General features: G+C 32.6%; 1 protein-coding gene across 1 annotated transcript in view; it reads right to left on the bottom strand.

The window, feature by feature from the left end:
* Positions 1–23,385, bottom strand: part of LOC125856733 (mediator of RNA polymerase II transcription subunit 15a-like) — a 162,649-nt gene extending 139,264 nt beyond the window's left edge. The window contains exons 1-2 of the mRNA XM_049536358.1: positions 23,301–23,385; positions 15,215–15,285 (exon numbers count right to left, since the gene is read on the bottom strand). Coding sequence (XP_049392315.1) covers positions 15,215–15,285; positions 23,301–23,385 — 156 coding nt within the window. The remainder of the gene's footprint in view (positions 1–15,214; positions 15,286–23,300) is intronic.
* Positions 23,386–23,670: the final 285 nt, after the last annotated feature.

Below are 23,670 nucleotides of genomic sequence, written 5' to 3' on the forward strand. Positions count from 1 at the left end.
TATTTCTGTATTATTAAACGTTCCTGAATAATACCTGCAATGATGTTCTATCGTAGTGTCATCATACCTGTATTTTAATATTCCTCCATAACTTTTTTCACTTGCATCTGATTCTATTATATAAGTAAATTTTTTATTTTCATCTGGAAAGTATAGTTTAGGTAAGTTTTTACATAATAATTTTACCTTTTGTATTTGTATTTGGTCTTTTTTATCAAACTGATATTCTATATCTTTCTTTAATTTTTGTTGTAATGGTTTTAAATTCTCTGCTAATTTTGGTATGTATTCTCTTACTTGATTTACTAGTCCTAAGAATGATTGTAATTTCTTTTTTGTGTCTAGTTGTTCATTTGAGTTAATTATTTTTTGTACTATATGTGTTTGCATTTTTATTCCGTTTTTATCAATTTGTATTCCTAAGAATTCTATTTGATTTTTCATTATATCAGCTTTCTTTTTACTTAGACTTATACCTGAATATTCTATGATGTGTATAAATTTTTCTAATAATCTTATATGTTCATCTTGTGTCTTAGAATATAATAATATATCATCGATGTACACTACACAATTTTCTATTTGTTTAAAGTAATTGTCCATAAAGTGTTGATATCTACCTGGTGCGTTTTTATATCCAAATGGTAATACATTCCATTCATAAAATCCTTGTGGTACAGTGAATGCTGTTAGTTTTTTAGATTCTTCTTCTAGTTTTAAGTGGTAAAATCCTGATTTACAATCAAATTTGCTAAAATAATTATATCCTTGTATTTGTCTTATCTTTAGTATTTTATTTGGTATCGGATAATTATATGTTTTAGTTTTTGCATTTAAATTTCTATAATCAATAACCATTCTACTTTTTCCTCTTTTTTGTTCACTATGTTTATTTACGATAAATGCCGGGCTTGTATGCTTACTATTGCTTTCTTGTATATATCCTTTTTCTAGTAATTCATCTATATGTATCTTAAATTCGGTTAAATCATTAAAATTATACTTTAATGGTTTTTGGGTTATTATACTGTTATTATCAATTAGCTCAATTTTTACTTTTGTTTTATGTTTTTCCCATCCTTGTAAAGGATCCTCACTATATAATAATTCTAACTTATCTTGAATTATTTTTACTTTATCTATAGAGAATATAATTAATTCTATTTTAGGGTCTTCTTCTTTTATATTTTCTAATTTTTGTGTAATTTTTTCACTTCCTTTTATCCATTCCGTTGTTTTTCGTTTTTTATTATTTACTCTTTTTGCTCCTATTTTTTGTTTACACGGTGTCGTGAACCACCAGTGTGTTTTTGTAATTATATGTGGGTATAATTTTTCTAAAAATGGCATTCCTAATAGCATATCTTTTGTAGTTAATTCAAAGTTATATATTTCTTCTATAGTTAATATCTTATCCCATATTTGTACTTTTATATTTTTTGCCTTATATGTGATCATGCTTCCTTCATTATTAAATCCTGTTACTACTATAGGTGTTTTTAATTTTTCCCACTTATCTTCTGGTAAACAATTATATTTACATATATTAGCTTCTGCTCCCGTATCTATCATTGGTGTATAATATCGGTTGTAATATCCTTCTATTATTATCTTCGCAAGTATATATATTTTCATATTTTTATCATACTAAAGTCCTTTTTATTATTACCCTTTTATTTTCATAATTTATTGTTAATTGTTTGTCTTCTAGATTATATGGTTTTACTTGTTCTAACCATTTTATTCCTAAGATGATATTTTCATTTCCTTGATATATTTTGAATTTTATCACTATTGGTACTCCTCCGATGATTATTTCCTTTTCTGTAGTTTCTTCGGTATATATTAATGCTTTTGGTAGTTCGGAGCATGATTGTTCAATAGTTATTATTTCATCTTCCGTCACTAATTCTCTTGTAATATAATTTTCTTCTCGTCCTGTATCTATTAGTATTAAATATTTTCGTTGTTCCATTATTCCCGTGATGTAGTAATGATATGGTTTTATGTCTTCTTCCATTGATTTTAGTGGGGTTTTATCTATTCTCCTTGAGGTACTCATTTTTGATGATATTTGGGGTATCTCATTGTTTATTCTTTTCGATGTGCTTAGTCTTTCTTTTACTATTTCTAAATCTTCTTCTATATCAATTTCATTATAACTATAATCATTTTTATCTATGACTGTAACTATTCTTTCAAAGGGATCTTCTATTTTTATTTTATTTATTTTATTTTTTGCTGTTATTTTGTGTTTTGTCGTTAAAACATATAAGTTTTTACATCTAGCTGTAAATATTTTACTTCCCGGGGCTAGTTCTATTCCTGACATTTTCCAATATAATACTAATGATTTATCTATATTTCTGTCATTTACTGCTACTGAGTAATTAGCACTTATTATAAATTTAAATTTTTGGTATATGAGGTTACCTTTTACCGCACTTATTATGCTTTTTTCTATAGGTTGTATAATTCTATCATCTGCTAAGTATATTTCTATGGGTGTATCTATTCCTTCTCTAAAACATGCTTTTATTAGTATTTCTGTTCCTCCTAAATGTACATATTTAATTGGATTTTTAGCCTTAATATCTTGTATTTCTTTATTTATTATTCGTTTATTTATTATTGGTATTTTAGCTTTTCCTTTAGTGTATTTGCAATCTATGATATGTTCTCTTTGACTTACTACGTAATATTCTTCTTTTTGTCGTTTAAACCAGTTTCTTATTGTTGGTATTTCGAATATTTTTGCTACACTTAGGTCTAATTCTTTTCCTTTTATTTGCTCAAATATATTATTATCAAATATTATTTTTTGTTCTGTCGATTCTTCATCTTGATATTTTTCTTTAGTTATTATTTGTATATCTTTTTCAGTCATTGATATCGTATTCATTATCCGATTCTATTACTGAGCTATTTTCTATTTCATTTTCCGATAATTCATATATACTATCATTGCTTTCTAATTCATAATCTACGTACTCTATTTGTGTATATTTTTCATCGTCTATTATTATTTCTGATATTTGTTTTTTCTTTGGATTTTTAGGTAATTTACAATCTCTAGCTATATGTCCTAATTTTCCACAATTATAACAAGTACATTCCGTTAGTTTTCTTTTTGGTCTATATGGTCTTTTGGTTTTGTAGTTTTTTACATAGTACCTTCTTCTTGGTTTTTTATATTTATATTTTGATCTATATTTTTTATTATATTTCTTTTTATTTTTATAATATCTATCCGTACAACCAAATTGGGGTGCTGTCTTATTTTTGCAACATGCCAAGTTTTTTACTAATATTTTTTCCATTTTTATTTCTTCTTTATGTTTTTCACATAGTTCTATAAACCATCGTTGTAAGAATTTTATTCTAGCTCCTAAGGTATCTGTTAATTCTGCTTCATTCCAACTTTTTATTATTTTTGAATTAAAAGGTTCTGGTAATTTTGTAAAATATAATTTTCTTATTTCTTTACCTTCTTCTATGCTATATGTTCCTTTATAATAGTATTCTCTAAATGCACATGTATATTCATCTATGTAACACATATTACATATTGCTAATTTTGTCATTAGATTCCGATTTATGATTTTTTCTTTATTTTGTTCTTCTACCTCTGTTGTCATACTACTAAATTCATTTCTTATAGCTATTTCGTATTTATATAATATTTCCATGGTTGTAGTGGCTATTCCACCATCAAATTTTTTATTATTTCTTAAAGTTGTTAAGCTTTCACTTGTTAAATTTTGTAGCCATAATTTTACTGTTCCTATAAGTGTTCTTTCTATGTATCCTGGTGCCTCTGCTATTACTATCTTGTTATCTATTAATTGTTTTGATATGTATCCTATCCATAATTGGATTGTTTTATTTATATCTGCTACACAGTCTAAATCTAAAAAATCAAGTTGTCCAGTTATTGGTTTAGGCGTCCATTTTTTACTTAATCTTTTATCCCATGTAGTTTTTTCTTTATCATATTGTTCATAATTTTCATTATAATATTTTGGATTAAAATTTTTTGGGTTTTTTACTCCTGATGTGCTAGGTTTTTCGTCCATGTCTACGTTTTCTGTATTTACTTCTAAATTCTTTGTATTATCTATGTTTGCTAAAAGTTCTGTATATGTTTCGCTTGTTTCCGAATGTTGTTCTAGATCATCGTCGTTTATTTCATCAATTCTTATTTCAGATAGATTATCTTGGCTATTTTCTTCTTTTTCTTGTGATTCATCTTGTAATTGCAAGTTTTCTTTAAATTTAATTATCTCATTTGCTAATTTTGTTTTTTGTTCTTTTTCTTTTTGTTTAATTTCATACATTTCTTTTAATATTGCTAGCTCTTTTTCTAGCTCTATTATTTTGGTATTTTTTACTTCTTCTAATTGTTGTACTTCCTTTTTTGCTTGTTGTTTTATTTTTTCAATTTTCGTTTTTCTATCTATTTCTTCATTTTCTTTTGTTATTCTTATCATAGCAGTTAAACTATTTTCTAGTTTTATCGTTTCTTTCTTTAAAATTAAACTTATATTGTCACCTATTTTCTTATATCTTCTTCCTAGATTAGAAAATATTATCTTTATTTTTAATCCATCATAATTTTCATATGTTTTTTCATCTATTGCGTATTCTTCTTTATTCATTTATTGTAGTTTATATTCTAAGTTATTTATTTGTATTTCTAGATATAAAATAGTCTTTCTTTGTGCTATTATAAATTTGTGACAAATTTCTGCGAATATATTATTGTTGAGTCTATTTTGCCTTGTTCTAATTCTTGTCTTTTTGCTATAATTATTTCATTAAGTTTTTGTCTATATTCGTTATTCCTGTTATTCATTGTATTTTTAAATATTGAATATATTTATATTCTATTTTAGATATATTATCTATTAATTGATCTAATTTTTCGTTGTCAGTCTTTGTGATATTAAGTTGTTTATATTCCGAATATAATTTGTTTAATTTTCTTCTTATTTTTCTTGATTTTCTACTCATATGTTTCTTACCATGTTTCTTATTATTCATAGCTCTAAACCGACAATAAAGTCCATATTCAAATCTTCCAACTTTCAAGTAGGAATTCTAATATCTTGGGACAAGCCTCCTGGCTTTTGATGCTCAACTTTCACTTATTGACAGTTAGGACATTTAGCCACAAATTTTGCAATATCCTTTTTCATCCAATTCCACCAATAGACCTCCCACAAGTCATGGTACATCTTGGTAGCTCCCGGGTGAATGTAATATCAAGAACTATGGGCTTACGATAAAACCTGCTCCCTTCAATCATCAACATTAAGAACTTACAAACGACCTTGATACGGAAGCACACCATCTCCCCCTTGGGAGAAAGCCTCAACGGACTTCTTAAGCACCGTTTACTTCAATTCAACCATAATTGGATCAAGACCTTGCATGGCTTTCACATCTAACACAAAAGATGATTATGTACCATACATTATGAACCATAACACCACCTTTGGTGGAATCAACCAAACGAACACCCAATCGGGCCAATCTATGAACATCTCGAACCAACTCCATTTAATCATCCTCAATATGAGCAACACTACCCATTGATAACCGACTAAAAGCATTTGCCACCACATTCGCCTTGCCAAGGTGATAGATCAAACTCATTCCATAAGCCTTTAGTAATCTAAGCCACTTCCATTGGTGAAGATTTAGATCATTTTGCTTGAACGCATATTAAAAACTTTTATGGTTGATACATACATCAACATGAACACCATATAGGTAATTCCTCCAAATCTTGAAGGCAAAAACAACTACCGCTAGTTCCAAATAATTGATAGTATAGTTCTTTCATGAATCTTAAGTTGTTGTGAACCATGCACAATATCTTTCCCATTTTTCATAAGGAAACACCCTAGTCCAACCCTTGCATCATCAAATAAACCATAAACCCATCAGATCCTTCCGGTAAAGTCAAAATCGGAACGGAGGTTATTCTATCTTTTAATTCTTGAAAACTCTTCTCACACGCTTAAGATCATGTGAACTTAACATTTTTTTGGGTCAATGTCGTCAAAAGAGAGGCAATCAAAGAAAACCCTTCAACAAAACTTCTATAGTAACCAGCCAAACTCAAGAAACTTTGAATATCCAAAGGGGATAGAGGTCTAGGCCAACTCTTAACCACATCCGTTTCATAGGATCTACCTCAATGCTCTGACCGGAAACAATGTGACCAAGAAAAGTCATGGATCTTAACCAAAACTCACATTTACTTAACTTTGCAAAGTGTTGTTGGTCCTTGAGGACTTGTAACACAATTCTCAAATGTAGACATGCTTATCTTCGTTCCTTGAGTAAATCAACATGTCATCGATAAACATAATCACAAACATGTCAAGGTATTGTCTAAATACCTTAATAATAAAATCCATAAATGCGGCTGGAGCATTAGTCAAGCCAAACAACATTACCGAAAATTCATAATGAGAAGATTAAGAATGAGCATATCGAGTTCAAAAAGTGGTCTTCAGAATGTCATTTTCATTCACCCTCAATTGTTGATAACCCGACCGGAGGTCGATTTTAGAAAAGTAACTTTCTCCTTGTAGTTGATCAAACAAATCATCTATCCTAGGAACATGATATTTTTTTCTTAATTGTAACCTTGTACACCTGCCGGTAGTCAATACACATACGAAGTGAACCATCTTTCTTTCGAACAAACAAAACTAGAGCACCTCATGGAAAAATACTTGGTCCAATGAAACCTTTATCCAACAAATCTTTCAATTGCTCTTTTGACTCCTTAAGTTCTGTCGGAGCCATACAATAAAGAAGAATAGAGATAGGTTGCGTATCTGGGAGAAAGTCAATACCGAAGTCTAATTCCTTTTCGAGAGGAACACCGGGTAAATCATCAGGAAATACTTACAGAAACTCATTAACAACGGGGATCTACTAAGGAGTAGGGTTTCAGGATCCGTATCCCTAACCCGAACAAGATGATATATGCAATCCTTAGAAATCATTTTTCTAGCTTTAAGACAAGAAACAAACTGACCCTTAGGCATAGAACTTCCCCCTTTCCACTTTAGAATGGGATCATTAGGAAATTGAAACTTAACCACTCAGGTCCTACAATTAACAAATGCATAACAAGAAAGGAGGCAATCCATAACAAAAATAACATCAAAATCTAACATGTCTAGCTCTACAAGATCAACATGAGTGACTAGTCATATGAGGTAACGAGATGAGACAATCTCTATAGACTCTCTTAGCCACAATAAATTCACCAATAGGTATGGAGACTGAAAAAAGGTCTATCAACACATCCGGAAGAACATCAAACCTCATAGGCACATATGGCGTCACAAAAGACAAAGTAGCACCGGTACCAAGCAAAGCATAAACATCAAGATAAAAGACTTTCAACATACCTGTAACCACATCGGGAGAACGCTCTTATTCATGACGAATTTGAAGTAGATAAAATTGGTTTTGCTTTGGAGCGCTTGATCCCGAACCATTAGACGAAACTTGTCTACCTTATCCTCCCTTAGTAGTAACTGATGTACAATCCCTTATCTTGTGACCACTCTTACCACAACCAAAGCAACAATCCGTACTGGCTAAGCATTTACCCTCGTGCTTCTTTCCATATCTAGCACAAGTAGTAAATGAAGATCCACCACTATTTCTTCCTTAAGATTTAGGGTTATGCACCCTAACTTTGTTGAACTTTGGAGCCGTAACATTGGAGGAAACTTGATCGGAAAACCATTTTCAAAACTTAGAATGATCATGTACACCGAACCTTGAATGTGAAAAGTCCCCATCATCATTCTTTACGCTCTTTGCCTCCCTAGACTTTTCCTTAAGTTTCTCCTCTTCAAATTTAGATCAAAACCAAATTTAATTTTTTCAGTTACAAAGAAAAAAATTATAAAATACTAATTTAATGTGTTCAATGAAATAATTTAATGATCATATTATGATTTAAAAATATTACTAATTACATAATAAATTGTATTAGTTATTTTAAAATAATAACTTTAATGTAGTTTGCGGTGCAACTAGTTATAATATAATATATATGAATTTATATGTAGCATATATCTCAGTACAATATAAAGTATATTTTTAATAGATACCAAATATCAAACTTTTTTAGAATGCATATAAATACTATGAAAATATCAAAATCATGGTATCACAATTTCTATTTCTGTATAATCTATTATATCTACCGCACCACGTTTATTTCTAATTTAACATGGTCTTTAGGTATCAACTATAATAATATGTTACCTTGTACAAAAAAAGTAGAACATAATAAAATTTATCTATATGGAGTATGTATATCAAATTAGTATACTTTACCATAATTACTTAATAAATAAGGTAAACATATACATTAATTCAACATAGTTTGGTGATTGAAGAGTATGCAAGCACTTTATGATATGAACTGGTAAATATTTATCGCTGGAACAGTTAGGTATCTGAATAAATTCATTTTCCTAAAATATTGAAGAACAACTTTTTTACATTTCTAACTTAAAAAAACATTAGTTTAAAAGTGGAATTTGGTACTACTATCAAACCCCATCTCGAAGTCAATCACTAATAGATTCAAATAAATGCAAATTTTGATACAATTATCAGACTATCTCAGCCAACTACCTGATGTTTCCTCTTACCTTTTCCGACTGAGTCTCAATTTTCTCTAAATAGTTCCTCAACACACTCAAAAGTGTTAGAATATGCACAGTGGAAACATTATTCATGATCACGAACATACATAATTGCATAATAATGTAAAATGAATAAATTATGAAACTCAAGACCTTTTAACGCTTTCACACAAATTGTTACAAGGACTCTAGGATTGCATCCTTCTACTAATTCCTGACCAAATCTCTCAATCAAGTCTTGTGTGGGCAAGAATGTTTTCAAAAAATGATGCTCTTTCTTTAAGAACCACCACCCCTATTTATACTTTTTAGTAGAGGGGAAAACTTTGAAAGATAAAAACATATTCAATCATGATCAATAGCCATTAATAGTACTCATTAAAGACCATTAAGAGTATTCAGCAGTCATTAAACACCATCAATAGCCATAAACAACAATATTTGTTTCTTTCATTTTTTAAGGAAATAAAAAGATGCCGTCTTTTTTTTTTCGAACTCGATCAATTTATCATACATAGTAGGGACCACAAATTTATCAACAGAGGCTTCCAATTATAATATTTAATTTGTAAAAATATGAATTAACCATATCATAATAAATCACAGATTGTACCACTAAAATCTGCAATTGTACTCCTCTATTTAATTTTAAATTTTACCATTACAACTTATTTAATTCCCCATGTTAGAATTACCGACACCAATCAATTAAATCAAACTTATAAAAAATGTAATCCATTGATTACTTTAATCCTTTATTCTTATGCTTATATAATTCACGTGACGGATAAATATAAAATCCACCTGTAGGGTTTTCACATGACAACTTATAAGCAACCACTAAGGGATGTCTTCTTTCTCATATCCTAGTCCCTAGATATGGTTCTATCAACTAATTAATATTTCATGAATGTGATTTGTCATTATCCAGTCCACTAGAAATATTTTGACTCATCATAGAGTCTCACCTTTAATAGATTAAAACAATATATAAACTACATAGATCATAATAATTAAATCAAGATTAAGAGTATAAGTACATGTAATGGACTAGAGATATTGTTTAGTAAAATTTAGAACCTAAATGAATATCTCAATTTGGTCCGTTCAATATATACAAAATGTACTAACACAAGAAGTTGAAACTTCACCATTCTCATTATTAAGATCAAAGTATATTCAATCTTGTGCTATAATCATCAAGAATATGTTTTTCAAACTTCATCTTTGATTGTGAATGTCACACCCCAAGGCTACCTCCTTGACGTAACACGGGACCTAGGATCACGAGTGACCTCAAGCTAACCATGAGTCTGGCATATCATAAGCATACTGAAAATAACTAAGTAAAGCATGAACTATGCGGAAGCTAAAAATAGTGGATATCTGAAAATGGGGAAAAACCCAACTAGTTTGAATATGTAAAACATACTAACAGTTTAGTGATAACTGAAACAATCACTTGACAACTCAAGTTGAATATACTACTATGTCTGAAAAGCATCTAACTGAGTTGAGTTGCTAGGACATGCCCTCCAGCTAACTCTAACAAAACTGAAACTAAAAATAATGACTAAAATGAAAGTATGTCTATTGTCCTCAGAATATGAGGACTCACCATTGAAGTTGTTAAATGCGGACCGAGAATCGATCTAAGTGTGATCTGGATGCTGAGTACCTGAACCTACATCATGAAAGGATGTAACGCAGAGTATGCGTCAGTACTTGGAATGTATTGAGCAAACATGATATAGATATTAGGCTGAACAAATATACACGAGCTGAACAAAGCATAACTAAGCAATGACATAATCTCAACAAGAATATAAATACTGAAACATAATTGAAAAGCTAAGATGAATGCAATGACCAAGTACTAATCATGAAGATAACATGTTGAATTGTATACTGATATAAATGCTGAAAACCTAGTCAAATGCACTAAGAGTCTGACTGTGGGAGCTACTATTAACCGACATAAATAATGTGAGCTAAACGTTGAGTCCGATGTATACACCCCATCGAGAGGACCCAATATACCTTGTCAGGGGTATAAAGGCATGACTGGCATGATCACTAAATCCGATGCCCAACAGAAGGGACTTATAATCCTACGCGGGCACATAGTTCAAGGACTATGAGGGTACGTTGAACCCTAGTCCAACTCAATGCTAAGCCTACTCCCAACTGAATACATATGAAGCTAAAATGCACAAAATACTAAATAGCTCAAAATACTGACATGCTAACTGAGAATGCAAAATTTATGTATGTAACGACCCGAACCGTCATTATTTAGGAAAAGTGAAAATTCAAGGAATTTTAGGCCACTGTCCCGCCAGGGCGGCGGTGCCACGGTGGGGTATACTGGCGCCAGAGTGGGATAGGCGAGACAGAATGTAAATAACGTGAAATTCTATTTACTCATTCTTCCTAAAATACCTAAATTAGTCGTAAAACACCCTAGAAACCCCCAAAAATCTGCTCCAAGCTTAGGAAAGATGCAGAGAGAGATTTCTAGCACAAGGATGTCGATGGATTGCGGATTTTCGGTCAAGATTACCATCACCAGTTACAGAAACAAGAATCGAAGACCAAAACTCCGTGCAACTACTTGGCGCCCAGGTAGTCTAGGTTTTTATGAATTGAGTAGTTACAAAATTTGTGCTCACTGCGTTATATACGTAAATCAACGGTACGATGTATGTGTAGGCCTTTGTGCACAGAACTAAACATGATTAAATCCTAGGAAGAAGCCCTTAGATGATGAAATAGGGCTAAGTATGGTTGAATTAATTGTTAAAGTTTATACGTCGATGAGTAGTTCATTGGGATGGTTGTGATTCTATGATTGTGTGTGGTAGGTTTGTTCTTGATTCATTATAATAAGTGCATGTATGTGAAAGAAGCTTGTTGATCACACCTAACATAAATAAGTATGAATGAACAACTATATGTTGTGAATCACTCTTGTCGTAGGAATGTGATGATATACATTGTGGTTGTGATTGTGGATCAGATGTTGCGTTTTGACACAGTAACTTGGATCGGTTGCCACGTTCTGGCATAATTATAGGATGGTTGCCACGTTCTAGCATAATCTTTGGATCGGGTACCACGTTCCGGTATGCTAACAGTTTGGGTTTGGGGAGGACCAATGATGTGATATAATTGTGTATCCTGGAAAATGTGAAATTGATCGTTGTTTGTAATGATAATTGATATTGTATTTCCCGGAGTGGTTATATGGTTATGAGGTCTTATATCTGATTGCTCTTCGAGCCGAGTGAACTGGTTGTGTATCGTGTTGTCGAATAAATTGGAAAGGTAAAGGGTTCAAGGGTCGAAATAGTGAGGGTAAGGGTTGTCCGGGTGTTGTAAGGGTGAGAAGTGGGGGTAGTATACGTGACATTATTACTTAGGTGGATTTCACCTTGGAGGGAAGAATTCTTGGTTGGTAGTTTGACAGCTCGTGGTAATGTGATATGTGGCAAGGACAAGGCAACTTAGAAGAGAAAGTAAAGGGTATGTCGTGGGTGGTTAGTCGGAATTATTGTAGTGCGTGTTGTGGACTTTTCTACATGTTAGAATGACTAGGCTATGATCAAGAACCTAGTAAGTAGGTTGATCGGGAAGTAGTTGGGGTAAGAGTACTAGTGTGATTCTGAGATATTTGGGAGAGGGTAAAGGTGGAGAAGCGATGGGTGTTATTGCATGTTCTTATAGTTGAATTCTTATATTATACGGTGGGTGTTGGGTTGACCGATGATGCCTACCAGTACATGTGTTTTGTACTGATACTACTCTTGTTATGTCTTTTGACATAGTCTGGATGCAGGGTTGGTGATGTTGCATTAGGTGAAGATGAAGAAATTCTCTAGCAGCTTCTACTCTTCCTTCCGCATGGTGGGAGTTGTGTCTTTTATTTATTATGTCCAGTTGTACTCTTAGTAGCTCATGTACCTGTTTAGACTAGATCCTTGGGGGTGTTACTTACTTTACAAGTCTTAACTAAAATTCTGTTAAAGGTTCTTACTATTTTATTTCCATTTTTTGGTAATTTTCTGCATGTTTAAACTTTTAAGATATAAGGGTTCTCCTACTTAGGTGTTAGAGTGGGTTCCCGCACGGCCCGGAAGGTTGGGTCGTGACAATACACTAAGAATGTGACATTCGAAATCTGGTGCATTATTTTATGTTGAACTGACCTAGAAAGTATAATTCATGAATTAAGAGAATTTACACAAACTAGGGTTCTGAGTTTTATACAAGGAATTAAGCACATTTTCCAAGAAACGTGCTATTTCGATTAAGGATACTACAACAACTAAATCACAACAAATCTCCAAGGTTTTAGAAACCCTAGGTCTAAACAAGATATGGAGAATCAAGGAACTGACTGAATTCTAGGGACCTAGTGGATGAAAGGAATCCACTAGTGAAATCACACATACCTGGTGACGAAAAGTACGGAGAATTCCTTTGGATTTTGGAGCTGAACTTGAAGAAGACCTCTTGCTTGTTCTTGAGAGGGCTGGTCGACTTTCCTCTTCTTTTTGCTCTAATTTGGGTAATTTTTGGAGAATAAAGGTTTTGGGTAGGTTCTGACCAGATTATTAGGTTAAGACTGAGTAAAACGACGTAGTTCATCAAATGACATAGTTTAAGTGGAAAAGGACCAAAACGACTTTGACTTAAAACTGACGAGTGCCATCTACTACAAGACTAACAGGCCGTTGTTTGAACTACCAACCATCGTTTGGGGTCATCGTTAATTCTCTGCCCGACAAGGCTTCACTGAAATTAGCATAACTTTTTACTCCGAGCTTGGATTTTAGCAAACTCGGTAGTGTTGGAAAGAGGATTCAAATATCTTTAATTTGATAGGTCATGGGCCACTTAATTAATTTATTTCTAAAATATATGAACGTTTAAAGTTGACCCAACAACCATTTTCCTCTAAATAGCTGCCGACCCTCACCTACGGGCAGACCTACAGTCTATAGGTCCAACCACAGACCGAATTGGTCGACCGTGGGTGGGATCAGAGACTATTAAAATTTTGACCTTAATGATGGAACGCCACCTACGGTCCATGGTTCTACCTACGGTCCGTGGGTGGTTCCGTTGGTACTGGCACCAATTTTCTGAAAACTAGGATTTTTTACATTTCGAGATCGGAGATGTTACAGTATCCATGAGTTGAGGTTAAGTTGAGTAGAGTCGAGGTGAGTATGTTTCCTTCTTTCCAAGCTCAAGTTGTTATGTTATGTTCAGTCCTTCATTTACATGCTCGTACATTCAATGTATTGACGTCATTTGGCATGCATCATTTCTTGATGCAAATACAGGAGATTAGGGTCATCAACAGGCGATTCGTTGATACCAATTGCAGTTTCAGAGTTGTTTGGTTAGCCTCCTTGCTTCTAGGGGATCCCGTATTTATTTATGTTATTTCAATCTTGTTATAATGATCGAGGGTCTTGTCCCAACATCCTTCATAATATTAGAGGCTTCATAGATAGACAGTAGTAGTTCATGAGTCTTTTTATTTCTTTGTTAAATGTTTTGAAGACTTGAGTTGCCTATTTTTGTCTAGTTGAATATTCTTACACATTTTTGAGTTTATTATTTTCAGACATTTGAGTTAAATTTTTACTTTTGATTTCATCTAATGTTGAGTAAGTCTTCCGCTAAGAGTTGAGTCAAGTCAAGGGTTCGCTTGGGGCCACCAATGATTCTCGAGTGTCGGTAACGCCCAGGGTGTAAGCTCGGGGAGTGACATAAGTAGAGAAGGATAGAGGGGGAGACCTGTTACCTACCAAGTTTCGTATATAGAAGCATTGAATTTTCTATTATAAAAAAATAAAATAATAGAACAGATAAAGTATACCAATAAATACAAATAAACATTTCTTTTGACAAAGAGCATCTTCTTATATACTTCTTGCACTGATAGGTTTATCCCTCAAACTATAAAGTAAAGATTTTAGTTGTCAGGAAATAGAGCAAATTGGTGGCATGCCATGAATACTATGGCATGAGCTTATATACATATTACCTCATGAACTTTTAGATAATACGATCAAAACATTCAACAACTAATTTTCTATAATCAATTAATTATCAAATAATACTTCACTTTTCAATTATGTCGTGCTTCTGAAACTATTTTTTTGTTGTTGACAATAATGAACCAAGACGAGCTTAAATAGAGTGTCATCTACAATGAGGATTCATATAGGATACCTCAACTTACTTGGTATTGAAATGTAGTTGCAGTGATATTCCTCAATTGACAATATACCAGTTTCTAACAACTTGTGCGGAGGGGTACGACCATGAATATAACTACACACTTGGTATGGTAAACCTCAGATTACTCTATAATCATAGGAAATATTTCAAAATATTCACCTATTTCTTATAATGTTAAAACCAGCCGGTGTATCAAACTCCACATGTCAAATTTTCACAGTTTTCAAAATCTTGTGCATAAAAAATACCATTGCAAACAATACCCTTTCATAAACCTCGTCCTGCCAGTCACCTCCATTTGCATTTGCAGTATGAACTGTAGAATCTAGAAGTGCTACAAACAAAACAAAAATTGAGTAAAGCACAAATATTAAAGATCTTGATTGCTTACATCATTAAAATTCCAGGCAAATTTTAGGACAGTGTTAAATATTTCAGATGTTAATACATTTTAACTTCCCTCTAAATGTACTTGTCTAAAACATTTTAACTTCCCTCAAACATAAAATTATTTATTACCATTCATAAGTGCACTCTGTGTTGGATAATATTGTAATTACAATTAATTTTACAAATCTATGTCAGTTATTTAGCTGAGGGTCTATCTACTCCATTAAGGTAGGGTAAGGATTGTAAACATCCTACCCTCACTGTTGAAAATTAATATTTTCACACGAAAAATAATTTGTAACTTAATACATATGCAATATAACTCTTCACCGTAGGGTAACTGGCTACCATTCATTGTATTTGGCTACGCCCCTCCCCAGAAACCACTAATAGGATTATACTAAGGAGTTGTTTGGTTTGAGGTATAATGTATAATAATCCTAGGAGAAAATGTAGGATTATTTTATCCTGTATTTGGCTAGAGGTATTAGGTAGTCATGAGATTATTGATCCCACAATTTATACCTTAGTGATGGGATAAATTATCCATATAGATGAAGTGGAGAGATAACTTATCTCTCCCAACCAAATGACCCCTAAGTATGTTGTTGACCTCTTTCAATGAATAAAGAATTGATAGTGGTCCAATAAAATAAAAGCATCTATGTCATTGTTGTTATTCACTGTTTTCTACCCTTTTTATAGCCAAGAAATCCCCGTGGTAAATGGTGTAGTCGCGTAGAGTTAGAAACTCATAAGATAATGGGTCCATCCTCTACCCTTCATCATTTCCTTTTGTTTTTTATTTATGACAAGAGAACCACAATCACTACTCTTCTTAAGGTTCACAGAGTACTTTGTGAACCCTAAGAAGAGTAGTGATCGTTGTTCTCTTGTCATAACTAAAAACAAAAGGAAATGATGAAGGGTAGAGGGTGGACCCATTATCTCATGAGTTTATAACTCTAGGCGACTACGCCGTTGACCACAGGGATTTCTTGGCTATAAAAAAGGCTAAAAATAGTGAACAACAATGACATAGATGCTTTTATTTTATTGGACCACTATCAATTCTTTATTCATCGAAAGAGTACAACATACTTAGGGGTCATTTGGTTCGGAGGGATAAGTTATCTCTTCACTTCATGTATATGGATAACTTATCCCATAACTAAGGTATAATTTGTGGGACCAATAATCTCATGACTACCTAATATATACCTCCATCAAAATTCAGGATAAACTAATTCTACATTTTATCCTAGGATTATTATACTTTATACCTTAAACCAAACAACTCCTTAGTGTAATCCTACTAGTGGTGTCTGTGGTGTTTGGGGAGGGGCGTAATCACATACAATGAACGGTAGCCAGTTACCCTACGGTGAAGAATTATATTGCATATGTAAAAGTTTATACGAAATATATAAGTTACAAATTATTTTTCATGTGAAAATATTAATTTTTGGCAGTGAGGGTAGGATGTATATCTACCTTTGTGGGGTAGATAGACCCACAGCGAAATAACTAGCATAGATTTGTAAAATTAATTGTAATTAGAATATTATCCAACACAAAGTGAACCTATGAATGGTCATAAAAAAAATTATGTTGGAGGGAAGTTAAAATGTTTTAGACAAGTACATTTAGAAGGAAGTTAAAATGTATTAACATTTGAAATAGTTAACATTGTCCCAAAATTTGCCTGAAATTTTAATGATGTAAATCAAGTTCTTTAATATTTCTGCTATACTCAATTTTTGTTTTGTTTGTAGCACTTTTAGATTCCACGGTTCAGACTGCAAATGCAAATGGAGGTGACTCACAGGAAGAGGTTTATGAAATGGTATTGTTTCCAATGGTATTTTTTTTCTGCACAAGATTTTGAAAACTGTGGAAATTTGACATGTGGAGTTTGATACACAGTCTGGTTTTAACATTATAAGAAATAGGTGAACATTTTGAAATATCATATATATATATATATATATATATATATATATATATATATAAAGGAGAATCTTAGGCCCGCCTACGTGGCGCCACTACAAACTAGAATTCCTTTTTAATTTACTTAGCCTTCCTCTTTCATAAAAAGTTGTGACTTTTATAAATGCGACTTTAATGAAGAGTTGCGACGTTTATGAAGATTTGTGACTTTTATGAAAAGTTGTGACTTTAATGAAGAGTTGTGACTTTTATGAAAAATTGCAACTTTTATGAAAGGTTGTGACCTTTCCGAAGGGTTGCAACTTTTTCAAATAGTTGTAACCTTTCTGATAAGGAACAGTAAACATTTGTTCACACTACCCTTTGTTGTCTATAAATAGAGGGATTTCCTCTCATTTTAAAACAACGAAAATTTTGAACCTCCTCTTCTTCTTCTTCTTCACAATTAAATATTTGTGTACTTTGCTCCTGTTGAGTGGTTCACTAACACCATTGCTTATGTTACAGATTCTGATATGTATTTTTACAATCATTAATTTATGATTATGTTATTAATGATAAATGATAAGATGCAATAATTTTCATTTTCCTTTACATTATTAATGTTTGTTACTACGTAATCTTGTATGTAAAATAATATAGTGTTTTAGTTTTAATGATGATCGGTTTTAAGTATTATTTTATAAATTCGGTGATATTAAATTCTCACGCAAAGCGTGGATAATTTTGCTAGTTTCCTGTGATTATAGAGTAATCTAAGGTTTACCATACCAAGTGTGTAGTTAAATTCATGGTCGTACCCCTCCCCACAAGGAGTTAGAAATTGGTATATTGTCAATTGAGGAGTACCAAGTAAGTTGAGGTTGCCTATATGAATCCTCATTGTAGATGACGCTCTGTTTAAGCTTTTCTTGGTTCAATATTGTCAACAACAAAAAAATAGTTTCAGAAGCACGGCATAATTGAGAAGTGAAGTATTATTTGATAATTAACTGATTATAGAAAATTAGTTGTTGAATGATTTGATCATATTGTCTAAAAGTTCATGAGGTAATATTATGTATATAAGTTTGGGTCATAGTATCCATGGCATGTCACCAATTTGCTTTATTTCCAGGCAACTAAAATCTTTACTTTATAGTTTGAGGGATAGACCTATTGGTTCAAGAAGTATATACTTGGCATATGGCTATAAGAAGCAGTGGCGGAGGCAGAAATTCTATCAAGGGGGTTCAAATAAAAAAAATGTTGTTGCCTGGAATCGAACCCGTGACCCAAAGCTCACATAGGCTGAATCCTGACCCCCATAAACCATTGAGCTACTCTTTTGACATATGCTCAGGGGGTTCAATTTTAAATATATACATGTACACAAAAAAATTGATCTTATATATATAATGTAATTTTTTTTCGAGGGGGGTCGGATGACCCCCCTGGACACACTATAGATCCGCCCCTGATAAGAAGATGCTCTCTGTCAAAAGACATATGTTCATATGTATTCATTGGTATACTTTATTTGATCTTTTATTTTATTTTTTATTATAGAGAATTCAATGCTTCTATCTAGGAAACTTGGTGGGTAACAGGTCTCCCCCTCTATCCTTCTCTACTTACATCCTCGACTTGGATTACTAGCTAGGTATAAGTTGGAATACTTTGACTTCACCAAGAATAAACATATAACACTAGCTAACATGCTTGGGAGACTCCATTCCGTCGTTTTTCACTTGTGAAGCCAACTATATCGTTGTTATTTCATTGTTTTACTTCATCGATGATAAATGTGTAAAGTGGTTTAAAAAATGATGATTGACATTCAACTGCATTATATCTCCCATCCTAACTTTAAAAAAATATAGTCTAATTCCTCCTCGTTGGGTTGGGCTATGATCACATTATAGAAGTTGTATTCTTGATGTGAGTTTGGGGTCCATATATATATATATAAAGACTTCATTTGCTACAATAAGCCAACAACAATAGTCCTCAATTGTTGCAAGATTGCAACAATGTCAAAAAGGTTTAGATTTGTTTGCCTACAAGCTTGAATTGTTATTTATCATTGATGTCATTAGTGACATCAAATGGGGCAAATATTTTCCTTATAAATAGAGCACTTATGCTCAATGTAAGGACACATCAAATAGAGAAAACAATAGAGAGTAGTGAGAGTAATCAATAAGCTATTTGTTATAGTGTGAGAGTAATATATATTATTGGTAAGAAATAAAAGAGTATTGTTCTTATAAATGAGTAGTAGTCTTATAACACTACCAAGTTTTCATTAATATTATTGTATTACTTATTAGGATATCATATTTACCTTATTATAATATTTGGTGTCGTTGTTACTCTCTTCTTATTGCTATTTTGTATGGACATTATCCTGAGTGTGATTATCATTTTGTCCAACAACATGGTATCAGAGTAATTGAAAGTAATAGCCTGGTGTCCTTTCAGTACCCCTAACTCACAAGAGAAAATTATGAAAAATGGTGTCTACATATGAAACTCATTCTTAGCTCTCAAGATGTTTGAGACATTGTAGACAAAAGGTATACAAAACCCGTTAATGAGGAAACTTTATCCCCAACTGAAAAGGAGGTCTTGTTAAAGGAAAGAAAGAAAGAACAACAGGCTCTCACTCGCATTAATCAATGTTTGGATGATGGCATGTTTGAGAAGGTGACTGATGCAACCACTTCAAAAGAAGCTTGTGGGATTTTACAAATTCTCTCCAAGGAGTTGATAAAGTAAAGAAGATAAAACTTCGAACTCTAAGGGCTGATTTTGAAGATTAAAAATGAAAGAATTTGAATCCATGTCGGATTTCTGTTCAAGATTGATGGTTAATGTGAATCAACTAAAAAGATATGAGGAGGAAGTAGATGATGTGTGTGCCGTAGAAAAGATCATTTTTTCTTCAATACCTAAATTTGATTATGTGGTGTGTGCTATTGTAGAGTTTAAAGATTTAGACTCTATGACGGTAGAGCAATTGAAAGGTTCTTTACAAGTCCACGAAGAAAATATGAAAAGGAGAAAAGAAGAGCCAGTAGAGCAACTTCTTAAAATTCAGGCATCCTTCAAAGGATTTGAAGGTGAAAAAAATTACAAAGGAAATGGACAATGGCGAGGTCATGGCGATCGTGGAGGCAGTGGAAGAGGAATAAGTTATATCAACAAATTCAATAATGAAGATAAAAATCACCAGTCATTCAGAGGTCGTACAATGGTCAAGGAGGAGGTGGAAGACATGGAGCCTATTAAGGTACCAATGAAATGAGGTATGACAAATCTAAAATTGAGTGTCATAACTGTCAAAAAATTGGACATTATTCTTGGAAATGTCGTAGTAATGTTGAAGAGAAAGCTAATCTCGTTGACAACAACAAAGATTAAGATGAGTCAACATTGTTATTGACATTTAAAGAAGAAAATACGGATAACTGTAGTTCATGGTATCTTGTAAATAGAGCAAGCAATCATATGTGTGGCCATGAAGACACAAGTTTGTAGAGATAAAGAAGACTATGAAAGGTAATGTGTCTTTTGGAGATAACTCAAAGATCCAAATTGAAGGAATAGGTACGAATCAAATATCTTGTAAAGATGATGACCATAAATTTATCAACGATGTTTATTATGTGCCAAAATTGAAAAGTAATATTTTGAGTTTGGGTCAACTTCTTAAAAAAAGATATGATATTCGTATGAAAAATATGCATTTTTGGCTTAGAGAATCAATTAACAACTTAATTGCTAAAGTTCATATGGCAAAGAATAGGTTGTTCCCTTTGAATCTTAAGACAATCGATGCAAAGTGTTTGAAGGCTAATGTGTAAGATGGCTCATGGTGTTGGCATATGCGATTTAGACACTTGAACTTTGAAGTGCTCAAATCAATGGGAGACAAGAACACGACTGATAGAATTCCGTCAATCAACCATCCCAATCAGCTGTGTTAAGCCTGTCTTCTTGGAAAACATGCGATGAAGAGTTTTCCAAAGGAGACTACATCAAGAACAAGTAAGCCACTCCAACTTGTACACACTGATTTGTGTGGTCCAATCGATCCACCTTCTTTTGGTAAAAGTAAATCTTTCTTGCTCTTTATTGATGATTTTTGTAGAAAGACTTGGGTATACTTTTTAAAGCAAAAATTTGAGGTTTTTGTTTATATTAAAAATTTCAAAGCACTTGTAGAAAAAGAAAGTGGCTATGAAATAAAAGCCTTAAGGTCAGATAGAGGAGGCGAATTCACTTCAAAAGAATTTAATGATTTTTTTCAATCTCATGGAATTTGTCGCCCTCTGACGGTACCTTACTCGCCCCTAAAAAATGGATTTGCAGAAAGAATAGATCAATTCTTAATATGGTTATATGTATGTTGAAAGCTAAATATCTACCAAATGAATTTTGAGCCGAGGCTGTTTCTTGTGCACTTTATTTAAGCAACAGGTCTCCAACAAAAAATGTTCGAGATCAAGCTCCTCAGGAAGCATGGAGCAGAAGAAAGCGAAGTGTCAAGCACTTGAGAACCTTTGGGAGCATAGCCTATGATCATGTTCCACATCAAGGGAGAGCTAAACTTTATGATCGAAGTGTCAAGCATGTGTTTGTTGGATATGACGCGAGTTCAAAAGGCTACTCTATAATCATAGGAAATATTCAGCTATTTCTTGTGAAGTTAAAAGCAGACGGTGTATCAAACTCCACATGTCAAATTTCCACAATTTTCAAAATCTTGTGTAGAAGAAAATACCATTGGAAACAATACCTTTTCATAAACCTCTTCCTGCCAATCACCTCTATTTGCATTTGCAGTTGAATTGTAGAATCTAAAAGTGCTACAAACAAAAAAAAATAAGTATAGCACAATTATTAAAGAACTTGATTTCTTACATCATTAAAATTTCAAGCAAATTTTGGGACAGTGTTAAATATTTCAGATGTTAATACATTTTAACTTCCCTCTAAATGTACTTGTCTAAAACATTTTAACTTCCCTCCAACATAATTTTTTTTATTACCATTCATAAGTGCACTTTGTATTGGATAATATTGTAATTACAATTAATTTTACAAATCTATGCCATTTATTTAGCCGAGGGTCTATCTACCCTACAGAGGTAAGGTAAGGATTGTATACATCCTACCCTCAGCGTCAAAAGTTAATATTTTCACAAGAAAAATATTTTTTAAATTATATATTTCGTATAAACTTTTACATATGCAATATAATTCTTCACAGTAGGGTAACTGGCTACCGTTCATTGTATGTAGCTACGCCCCTCCCCAAACACCACAGATACCACTAGTAGGATTATACTAAGGAGTTGTTTGGTTTGAGGTATAAAGTATAATAATTCTAGGATAAAATATAGGATTATATATTTTATCATGTATTTGGCTGGAGGTATTAGGTAGTCATGAGATTATTGATACCACAATTTATACCTTAGTGATGGGATAAGTTATTCATACACATGAAGTCAAGAGATAACTTATATCGGGATAACTTATCCCTCCCAACCAAATGACCCCTAAGTATATTGTTGTACTCTTTCGATGAATGAAGAATTGATAGTGGTCCAATAAAATAAAACCATCTATGCCGTTGTTGTTGTTTACTATTTTTTACCCTTTTTTATAGCCAAGAAATCCCTATGGTCAATGATGTAGTCGCCTAGAGTTAGAAACTCATAAGATAATGGGTCCACCCTCTACCCTTCATCATTTCCTTTTTTTTTATTTATGACAAGAGAACCACGATCACTAATCATTTTAGGGTTCACAGAGTAAAACTTGCCCACAAACTACATAGGAGAGATAAATCATACTAGACAATCCCCCATGAGGAATCATAGAGGAAGATTTCAAACCTGAGACTCCCGGTGGGAGATCCCCTACAATTCCACGAATATGTAGTAGTAGTAGTGTATAATCATTGACAAAAAAAAAAAAAAAAACAAGTAGTGGTTAAAATCAGAAAAATGAAATTACTTCTTGTTGGCCATTCTACGGTCGAAGCTCCGGTGGCAGCCATGGTCGGGGCGGTACTCTCACAATCTTGAGTATTACTATACATATCAATTTTGATCAACTTTTTCCCCCTAATGTGAGCCCTAGTGTATATTTATATAATATAGAATTAATTCTTGGCATGGTCTCTCAAGTAATAATTTTTATCTCACAAAAGCACTAAATTTTATTTTGTAAGACAAAGGTCACTCAACCAATGACAATTATCTCAAAAAGTTATTCAATTTTATTTTATAATTTAAAAGTCATTCAACTTTGTTTTGTAACATAAAGGTCACTCAACTAATGCTATTTATTTGGGATAAGCACAAGTACCCCTAGACTATGACCG

Source organism: Solanum stenotomum, chromosome 2 (genome assembly GCF_019186545.1).
Source record: "Solanum stenotomum isolate F172 chromosome 2, ASM1918654v1, whole genome shotgun sequence".
NCBI lineage: Eukaryota > Viridiplantae > Streptophyta > Magnoliopsida > Solanales > Solanaceae > Solanum > Solanum stenotomum.